Source organism: Oryza brachyantha, chromosome 1 (genome assembly GCF_000231095.2).
Source record: "Oryza brachyantha chromosome 1, ObraRS2, whole genome shotgun sequence".
NCBI classification, from domain to species: Eukaryota; Viridiplantae; Streptophyta; class Magnoliopsida; order Poales; family Poaceae; genus Oryza; species Oryza brachyantha.
This window is the reverse complement of record NC_023163.2, coordinates 26,524,975-26,535,595: the sequence shown is the minus strand read 5'-3', so window position 1 is coordinate 26,535,595 and position 10,621 is coordinate 26,524,975. Positions and strand designations below refer to the sequence as shown.

The following is a 10,621-nucleotide window of genomic DNA, read 5'->3' as shown; positions in this document are numbered from 1 at the left end:
GAGGGCAACAAGTCGGAGGCGGTGCGGGCACAGGGCAAGGGCGCAAGGCTGCTGCCGTCTCCCGTCGCAAGCATGGGTCCATCCATCGTCGTCCTCCATTCAAATCCTACCTCCTCTTCCATCGACTCGGTTCCCCAAATAACTGGACCACAACAGCTTACTCAGGAAGCTCAAATCCTTTTGACTACTGATCCTGTCCTCTACTCCTCTCTTACTCCATTCATTTTACTAGAAAATGCAGCAATTGTGCACGACAGTATAAGACGATCTGGCAAAAGAATGCACCGAATAAATCATGCTGACCCTCCCATGGAAGCTGGACAACATTAATACTGCCAGATAATGACAGCAACAACAGGTGAGTATGATGTTCTATATGTTGCTGAGGTGTTTGATGAAATGCTTCAGTAGCACTAGCATCTTCTCATGTTTGCAATTTACAGCTATCTTTTCCTCTATGATGTAGCCTTATTTCATAGTTGTGCCAGTGCCCTCTCTACGAATTCTTAACCACACATTTGATCTCAACTCCAGTTTATCCCTGTTGTATTGTTGGACTTAAAACTGTTGAGAATTTCTATTTTTTATATTTAATAAACACTATGAACTTTAGTTGTTGGCAATTTATCTATATGTTCACATATTTTATAACAAATGCGGAAGTACATATTTTAGTCCATAGTTCACGGGTGCAATTAGCATACTGTCTAACTGCATGTTAGGAAATAAAGGACATGTTTTATGCACATAGTTCTTGAGACCGCATTATGATTTCCTGTACTTTATGTGTGCTTGAGTTCTTTTGGTTATTGGACCCCAATGACATGGCTACCGTTTGCTTATGTTCATGCTCCATATTCATCTGGGCACCATCCTTGGCAGATGCAAGGCAATCCTCTCAAATCAGCATCAGACTAATATACAGGTCAGTGTGTTAATTATATTCTATTTGTTTTACTTGTCGACACGATATCCGTGTTTATCAATCTAATTAAACTCAGATAACATCCCTCTCCTTACGCTAAGACCATACAAAAATGGATTGGTCTCTTAATCTCTGTTAGGCACACTGACTGCCCAGTGAAATTCTTAATGGTAAATTTTGGTGATGGATTTATGGATGCTTCTCACTATTATGGTATGAACATCATGTAAATATTGGCTGCTCTTAAAAAATAGCTATAGCATATTTCTGAAAGAGATGCAAGTAAGAATGACTTTTGCAATGTAGAAACCAATGGGAGTGCTATAAAAATCAGTACAAATAAAAAAAAAGGCAGGGGGCTAGCATTTTGGGAAATTATCATAACCTATTAACCTGTTTGTTTTTCTCAGAAAACTTCCCTAGCTATCCTTGGGAAACTGAAGTAGAGGTTTAATTCATGTTTGGAAGCAAAATCTTTCTAAAGTTTTATCTTTACTACCTTGCTATAATAAATTTGGTATACTGGATTTGCAACATACCTGCTTTATGTTTTTTATATGGCTTGCATAATTTTCCTTAACCAAATATTGATAATCAGCTTTTCTTTACTACCTTGCTATAGTGAACTACGTCTAAATTTGAACCTTGTCGGTCATTTCACAAGAGCTACACGTTTTTATTCCCGTTAAAAACTGGCCAGTTGGTACAATCCTAAGATTCTGGCATTAAACTAAAATACATGATGTTTGAGAAACTATAAGTGCATAGATTTTTGTTTTGCTAATAAATATGTTTTATTCAGCTATATATTTGTCCAGATCTTTTTTGATTAATTGCAGATCCTTTCTTGTGTTTGGTACTTACAATTCATGTTATAAATCTGCAGGAAACTCTATAGATATTTTTGAAGAGAAGTGCAGCAATGAGGTTTCTTATGATCTATCACTCAACCTGATGATGACTGTATAAGGTAGCAACAATATTTATAACTGTTTCGATCGCTCCCTGACAATCTATATATTTTCATCTAGTGAGTAAAATATTCATAGTTGTTGATGCGTAATTATACTCAGTGATGCCAGCTTGGCAGGCCTCCACCCACTGATTTTACTTCTCTGTATAAATTAGGAAAATGGCAACTTGAGTAGACAAATAAAAATTTAGTTCTCTTTATTGTCAGTCATGTACATATTTTATATACTTCACTGTTAGTCATGTTCTTACTATTGGTTTATAAGAGTTTGTAATTGTTTTAGTGTAGCTAAAGAGTTTGTATTTTAAGGAATTCATTAATTTGAAGAATAATCTAAAATATGTCTTAACGTTAGTGGTTTTGTTTTCCATGCTCCCAACAATCGACCCCTCTCCCTTCTACAGCTATTCGTGGCCACTTGCAGTGTAGACTGGACATATTAAGAGCTATTCACCGAAAATGAGTTGTAGGAAAGGAAATATCATTGATTGAGTTTTCTATTTATTTTAAACTTGCTTTTATGGTTGAGAACTAGCCCGACGCAAGACACGATAAAAATTTAGTCGGATTATCTCAAGATTTAGCCTATTAGATGAATAATTAACATAGAGTGTGTTGTGCCAATTATATGCTTCATGTAATTAGCACGTGGACATGAACATTCTTAGCCATTCAAGTTGTGAGCTCAGTGCACGCTTAAGAATCATCTATTCAGGCAATCGTTTTTTTTAGAATGGATATATTATCTCACCAATATGAAAGCTTAGAATTTACTTCTGCTTTTTATCAGGAATTAACATATATGGCGCAAAACATAATTCAAAAAACTTGCTTTGCACGTGCATGGTTATTAGTGTAAAAAAAAACACCAGTTCGCCGCTACTCCAAATTCGGTAAGATGAAAAGAGCTTGTATGTAATGCCAGACATACAGCACCATGACTCAGGGGTGGTTGGTAAAACAACAAACGACGTAATTTGTAAACGAAAAATAATTTATGAATAAACTTTTATATAGTTGCTCTTAGCTATCTAAAACCAAGGTTGAAAAATAAACTATGATAAAAAACTCTAAATTAACTTTAAATTTAATATTGAAAATTTAAAATTTGGTTATAAGCATAGCATGCGGGAAATTATGATAGCGTGTGCTTGTAAAGGTATTAGAGCTGGGATTGAGATCCAACAACAACTACAAGTTAGGCATTGTAAGTAATCTCAACTGTTTATTTGTTCAACGAAAGGCTACTCCAGAGTCATGAGTCAGGATTATTAATCAAAGCTGCTCTACATATACTGCTCCATCTTTTCGCTCATTGTAAGCATAAGCAAAGTTTTTATTAATGATTTAAAAATAGTTTATGGATAAATTTTTAACTCCAAATCACTCTATATTTAAGTTAGATAATTTAAATTTTAGCTTATAAAAATAAATATAAATGAAAATATGGGGCCACGAGGGTATAACCTCGTCAGGCCCCCATATAGAAAATTTAACTATTTGTCACTTTTATATATAGATTTGCCACTCTACTTTTACTGTAGTTGTGGGAGAGATTAAGCGGTTGTGGTAAAGAGTGGCAAAAAATTAAAAGTCCCTTTAACCTTAAATTTAGAGTTGATTTTGGGTTTTTTTTACCAAAATTTATTTTTTGGTCTTAACTTTTAGATCATTAATGATACATATACACAATTTTTATTTATAAATTATTTTTTGTTTGCAAATATGTTGTTTACTTTTAAACAACCGAACAATGCATGTAGCATGGCTGTTAAAACGCTGCGGGGCATGCATGTCGCCGATACAAAACCCACCCGTCACAAAACCCATAACTATAAGCTAAACCCATACCTATAAACCTCTATAGGTGCAAAACTAAATCCATACCCATATCCGCTGGGTATCCGAAGCCCAATGGGTAACCACTGGGTGAAACCATATCAAACAAAAATATCTTTATCAAGACATCTCTATGAGTATATTGATGTTTTTCAATATTTAATTGTAGGTAATAAACAAATAAACACAATTGACTGATTAATATAGCAACAAGAAAATAAAAACACATATAATAGCAAGCAAGTAAAACTAAGCTCGTCGAATTCTAAAGTTCAGTCATCCAATCATATTGATGCAAATAGCCAATCATGCGTCAACAGTTGTCTCATTCTCCCGTCTTATAATACTGGACAAAGCATTCTCTATGCCGAGTATTTTAAGGTGTTACTTCATTTTTTGGGGCTCCAATAGACACTCATAGGTTAAACTTAAATCTAAAAACACGTAACTGACGTGACCCATACCAATAAACCCATAGGTGTAAATCTCTAACTATAACTGTACCTACTAGTTACAAAACCCATCAGGGCCATATCCGTGGGTCCAATTATCATTCCTAGGATAGGAGTACTAGACACAAGCATCGTCTGCTGCTGTGTTGGGCTGGGCCGTGCTGCGAGTCTGCGACCACATAACTAGGCCGCCTCGCTGCCGCTGCCATAAGTCGGTGCCAACTGGTGAAACTTTTTGGTCATGCTAGCTCAACATGCAGCGTGGACAATATACTACTCCCCTGTCTTAAATAAGTTTATAAATAAGTTTATGTTTTAGTTTTTGGATAATGCTTGACTTTTTATTTTATTTGAATTTTTTACAATTAATATTATTGATGAGAAAACATGAATAATATTTTACACGTGACTAATTTTTTTGAGTTTTTTAATAGATTTTACAAATAAGATGAATGGTCGAACGCTAAACACGTAAACTAAAGAAATAAAGTATTTTTGAAACGAAGATAGTAGGTTATGGAGGGGTGCTGTGCTAGGGGTTAGTGTTTGGGACGAAGGCTAGGTACTAGCTTTGGCGTAGCCAGGGGTAGTCCGGGTAGACCCCGAATTCGGCCGAGAGAAGCACCCCCTCCTGTGCCGGCCCAAAAAGCGAAAATGGTCCAATAGGCCGAATGGCCGAAACTGCTACTGTACTCGCCTAGGGGGAAACCCCGTTAAGTAAAGGAAGTTTGTCCCCTCGTCCGGTCGTCAGCCCGTCGCCGCCGCCTGCCCTCCATCCATCGTCGGCGTCTCTGCCCCGACCGGCGACCATCTCCCGGCTTCCGCGCCTGCCTGCCCACTACCCGCCCGGCGCTGCCTACCTGCGCCTCCCGGCACCTGGCCGCCGCCCCGTCAGTCTCCCAGCGCGGCGCCCGCCCGTCTCCCCATGTCCGCGCCTGGCCATTGCCCCCTTCCGTGAGACAGTAAGTACATGTACTTGTGTAGAGTTTAGTGCAATTGATATTTGCCAATTTATGATTCGTGAATGAATGAAAGTGAATAAATCGCTATTGTAGGACTGGTTTATTCATGAAGAAGAGATGGGATATTGCATCGCTCTTCTGAAACTATAAACCTAAAGCACAGAAAAATATTGCAGCCTACTCTTTGGATCCTATCGTTGCTTAATTTTAATAAGCTAAATTACTTGAATATTTATCTTACCATTCTATTATCGACTAATTTTGTATAATTGTATTGTTTTTTAACTAAATTTATACCTATATATGGGAATTGCGGTATTAAAAATTTATTTGTAAGTGCTGCCAAATTATGTCGCAGGACTATCCAGCGAAAATTTCCTGGTTACGCCATTGGTACTAGGTAGGACTACTGTAGGAGTAGTAGGTACCACGCCTACGCCTCCATGGCAGGGTTCTCTCTTCGCTTCATGAGGCGCACAACAAGCCTGGCCGTCCATGCGATCGCCGTCCCTCACGCCCGCCTCTTAGTAGCGCTCCTCGTGGAGCACCAGGACAGGAGGCGCCTGCTTCTGCAGATCCATTCACAGCTCATTGCCCACCAGGTGTTTGACCGGCGTCCCACGCCATGGCACGCCCTCCTCAAGGCCTACTCCCATGGCCCTTTCCTGCAGGAGGCCCTGCAATTGTTCAGGTATGCACAGTGGCATGCGGCTGATGATACGTATGCCTTCACGTTTGCCCTCAAGGCCTGCGCTGGCCTGGGATGGCCACGGGCTGGCGCACAACTCCATGGGCTTGTCATTCGGAAGGGTTTCGAGTTCCACACCTACGTGCATACTGCCGTTGTTAATGTGTATGTCGTGTGTGGGTGCCTGGTGGACGCACAGATCGTGTTTGAGGAAATGCCAGTGAAGAACGCGGTTTCTTGGAATGTGGTGATCACTGGCTTTGCTGCATGGGGTGAGGTTGAGTATGCGAGGCTGCTCTTTGAGCAGATGCCTTGTCGGAATGTTATTTCTTGGAGTGGGATGATAGATGGATATACACGTGCTTGTTGCTTTGTCGAGGCCGTTGCTCTATTTCGCCACATGATGGCAGAAGGCATTCACCCAAGTGAGATAACTGTGTTAGCAGTTGTTCCTGCACTATCTAATATTGGAAAGATTCTTATGGGGGAGGCACTGCATGGCTACTGTGAGAAGGAGGGTCTTGTATGGGATGTCCGGGTTGGCAATTCACTCATAGACCTGTATGCCAAGATTGGGTCTATCCAGAATTCATTAAGGGTATTTGATGAAATGCTGGACAGAAGAAACTTGGTGTCGTGGACATCAATAATTTCAGGTTTTGCAATGCACGGGTTGTCATCTAAGGCAGTCGAATTGTTTGCAGATATGAGAAGAGTTGGAATCAGGCCTAACAGAATAACCTTCTTGAGTGTCCTCAATGCTTGTAGCCATGGAGGGCTGGTGGAGCAAGGAGTAGCATTTTTCAATAGTATGGTTTATGAATACAATATAAATCCAGAGATCAAGCATTTTGGGTGTATCATAGACATGCTAGGTAGAGCTGGATGTTTGTGTGAGGCCGAGCATATAATAGGTGATTTGCCTATGGAAATCAATGTAACTGTTTGGAGAACACTGTTGGGTTGTTGCAGTAAGTATGGAGAAGTGGATATGGGAGAGAGGACAATGAAGAAGATATTAGCCTTAGAAAGAGAATTTGGTGGTGATTTTGTAGTTCTATCCAATATGCTCACTGAGCTTGGCAGGTTTAGTGATGCTGAAACAGTACGGAAACAAGTCGATCAGAGGAATTCAGTTAAGGTTCCTGGGCTTGCTTTGGTTGATGGGAGCCAGTAGAATTCTGGATAAGGATTTAATCTAGGAGAGAAGCTCTCTCAATTAATATAATTGAGATTTTCCCATTCCAACCTTAGTATTACTCCCTGTGTTATACCAACTGCAATAAAAGATCTGTCATTTTGAGGTTGGCTTCATTGCATTATTTGGCCTTTCTATTTTCCTTGAGAATTAATAAAATTGGAATGACACTTTATCTGTCTGTCAGTGCTAAATTGTTTCAATTAATGATATTAGCCTATATTATAAGTTCCCATTATCTCTTTATTCACTCGTTCATTCACTGTTAATAACCCTCAAATTGTTCATTTGTTCCACATTGAAGGACTAGTTCAAAGGATGATTAATTGATGGTTCTTTTACTATCCTTGTCGAAGGAAAAACTTCTTTACCCATCTCGCTAATCCCTTGCAGGAAGATGTGCTGAATGATGTCCAGGCCTTGCTCATCCTTAATGGGCCCAATGTTCATGGGAGAATTAAGTTGTTTTTCAACATTGTAAGGATGGAAGCCATAAAAAAACTCCATGCCCATTGCATTGTTTCTGGGCTGTACAACTGCCATTATGCAATGTCCAAGGTTCTCAGATTCTATGCCATTCTACAGCCAGATTTGGTTATTGCTCACAAAGTATTTGATCAGATTGAAGGACCAACAACTTTTTATTGGAATATCATAATTAGGGGGCTTGCTCAAAGTAATGCACCAGCAGATGCCATTGCATTCTACAAAAAAGCTCAGAGAGGAGGAATGGTGCCAGACAACCTGACATTTCCATTCATACTAAAGGCTTGTGCTGGAATTAGTGCTCTCAAGGAAGGGGAGCAGATACACGACCATATAATGAAACTTGGGCTTCTTCAAGATATCTTTGTTTCCAATTCGTTAATTCATCTGTATGCTGCCTGTGGTAATATTTGCTATGCAAGATCTGTTTTTGATGAGATGTCAGTTAAGGATGTAGTATCCTGGAATTCATTGATCTGTGGATATAGCCAGTGCAATAGATTTAAAGATGTTTTGGCGTTGTTTGAGTTAATGCATAATGAAGGAGTGAAAGCTGATAAGGTTACGATGGTAAAGGTTGTTTCTGCATGCACTCGTTTAGGAAAATATAGCAGGGCAGATTGCATGGTTAGGTACATAGAGGATTACTGCATTGAGGTGGATATTTACTTGGGTAATACTTTGATAGACTACTATGGAAGACGTGGTCAGCTGCAATCAGCTGAGAAGGTATTCTTTGACATGAAAGATAGAAACATTGTAACAATGAATGCAATGATCACAGCATATGCAAAAGGACGAGATCTACTTTCAGCAAGAAAAATATTCGATCAAATTCCTAAGAAAGATTTGATTTCATGGAGTTCTATGATATCTGGATATTCACAAGCTGACCATTTCTCTGATGCTCTGGAGATTTTCAGGCAGATGCAGAGAGCCAAGGTGAAACCAGATGCCATTGTGATTGCCAGTGTACTTTCTTCTTGCGCACATTTGGGCGCACTTGATCTTGGCAAGTGGGTTCATGACTATGTGAGGAGAAACATCATCAAAGCTGACATTGTTATGGAGAATTCTCTGATTTACATGTATATGAAATGTGGAAGTACCAAGGAAGCATTCCAAGTGTTCAAAGAAATGAAAGAGAAGGACACCTTGTCATGGAACTCAATGATAATAGGGCTAGCAAACAATGGCTTTGAGGTGGACTCTCTGAATTTGTTTCATGCTATGGTTGCTGAAGGCTTCAGACTAAATGAAGTTACTTTCCTTGGTGTACTGATTGCTTGTGCTAATGCTAAGCTTGTTGAGGAAGGGCTCGACCTCTTCGAAAGCATGAGACCGGTTTACAACTTAGAACCACAAATGAAGCATTATGGTTGTATTGTTGATCTCCTCGGCCGTGCTGGTCAGTTGGAGAAGGCACTGAGATTCATCACTGAGATGCCCATAGCTCCTGACCCTGTTGTTTGGAGGATACTTCTGGGAGCGTGCAATACGCATGGTAATGTAGCCATTGCAGAGGTCGTCACCAAGAAGCTCAATGAGTTGGAACCCAGTAACAGCGGAAACTACACACTGCTAAGCAACACATATGCGAGTGCTCATAGATGGGGTGATGCTGTGAACGTCAGGGAATGGATGGCTGATGCTGACGTGAGGAAATCGCCTGGATGCAGTGTTGTTGACCTAGCTTAGCCCAACAAACACGTGCTCCTATGGGTCCACATCAAGCAAAAGGTTTCATTGCATCAGTGAGAATATTGATGCTCAGCCCTAACTGTTAATTTTTGTAAGGAATTTATCATAGTACTACCACATCAGCCGTTATTACTGATTAATGCATAGAAATATGTCTCCTGTGTAGATTATCAGGGCAGTTTCTGCCACTGTTACTGACTTGAAAACATTTCCTGACTGCCCGTCTTCCCATTTTATAGATCATAGTTTCCGTACGTATTTCTCCATGGCTTCGACCAAAATTCATCTATTGTCTAATCAACGAAGATATCAATTCTGGGATGTAATATTTGACCAAATACACTTGTCTACTTATATGACCACAGAAGTTGTGTAGAGCACACCAACATCGCCAACATCTCCTCTTTTTAATGACATATTTGATTTTCTATGCTACATTGTAGTATCTAGCCGTGACAACCTGCTTGATTCACTATTTTGACACAACCATAGGTCTGATCTATTTGAGCTTCTGCAGTCTGTCGAAGGAATGAAAGTTATCTGCCATGAGCTAACTCAGGCAGTTGATCCTGAAAGCTCTGTTCTTGATGATCTCATCAAGGAAGCTGACAGACTAGTTTCATGCTTTGGCTGTAATGGTAGGCCTTTGTTTTTTTTCTCTTTGGGTTACCTTTTGTCACTATTACTCTAATGATGGCAAACTTTGCAGGTTCCAAAAACCTTTAATTTTAGCCTATCTGGGGCTTCGTCAAGATCCTGCAAATATGTTTTAAATAGCATACTGTTCTCTTAATTCTTTTTGTTTTGTTAATATTGTTAATATTATATATATATTGCAGACTTTTGAGATCAAAGTCTATTGTGAAGGAGGGTACCCTAGATAACCTTATCACAAAGCTACTACTTTGGCTCTTAGATGAAAGAGTTCCTCTTATGGATGATGGAAGCCAGCTACTCAAGGCTCTAAACGTCTTAATGCTTAAAATCTTGGTTTGTATCTCCATTTTCATCCTCAGTGTGGTTTGCTGCCTGTTCTTTTCTAATTGTCATACTTTGAGCAGGATAATGCTGAGAGAACATCCTCATTTGTTGTGCTTATTAATTTGTTGAGGCCTTTAGAACCTTCAAGATGGCCATCCCCTACACCATCAGAGTCCCTTGTTGTAAAAAATCAGAAGTTTTCAGATTTAGTTGTTAAATGTTTAATTAAGTTGACAAAGGTATGCAGTTATTGCTAGCTATTGATGTCCACATATACATGATACTACCCCTGATAGCACATGTATCTTTCAGGTCTTGCAAAGTACAATATATGAAGTTGACCTTGATCGCATTCTTCAAAGCATTCATATATATTTGCAAGAACTAGGGATGGAAGAGATACGAAGAAGGTTTGT

At 39.4% G+C, this 10,621-nt stretch overlaps 2 protein-coding genes across 4 annotated transcripts; both read left to right on the top strand.

Moving 5' to 3' along the window:
* Window positions 1-4,903: 4,903 nt before the first annotated feature.
* Window positions 4,904-10,310, top strand: LOC102721894 (pentatricopeptide repeat-containing protein At2g22410, mitochondrial-like). Of its 3 annotated transcripts, none has more exons than XM_015842216.2 (4): window positions 4,904-5,151; window positions 7,431-9,862; window positions 9,934-10,214; window positions 10,286-10,310. In XM_015842216.2, the coding sequence occupies exon 2, from the start codon at window positions 7,521-7,523 to the stop codon at window positions 9,219-9,221; it is 1,701 nt and encodes a 566-aa protein (XP_015697702.1). In that variant the 5' UTR covers window positions 4,904-5,151; window positions 7,431-7,520; the 3' UTR covers window positions 9,222-9,862; window positions 9,934-10,214; window positions 10,286-10,310. The 3 variants fall into 3 exon arrangements, with proteins under 3 accessions (XP_015697702.1, XP_040378819.1, XP_015697701.1); XM_040522885.1 differs by lacking the exon at window positions 4,904-5,151 and adding an exon at window positions 5,278-7,143 and having other exon boundaries at window positions 10,064-10,214; XM_015842215.2 differs by lacking the exon at window positions 4,904-5,151 and adding an exon at window positions 5,278-7,143.
* On the top strand, window positions 5,595-7,016 carry LOC121055774 (pentatricopeptide repeat-containing protein At1g09220, mitochondrial). Its single transcript, XM_040528982.1, has one exon. The coding sequence runs from the start codon at window positions 5,595-5,597 to the stop codon at window positions 7,014-7,016; it is 1,422 nt and encodes a 473-aa protein (XP_040384916.1).
* Window positions 10,311-10,621: the final 311 nt, after the last annotated feature.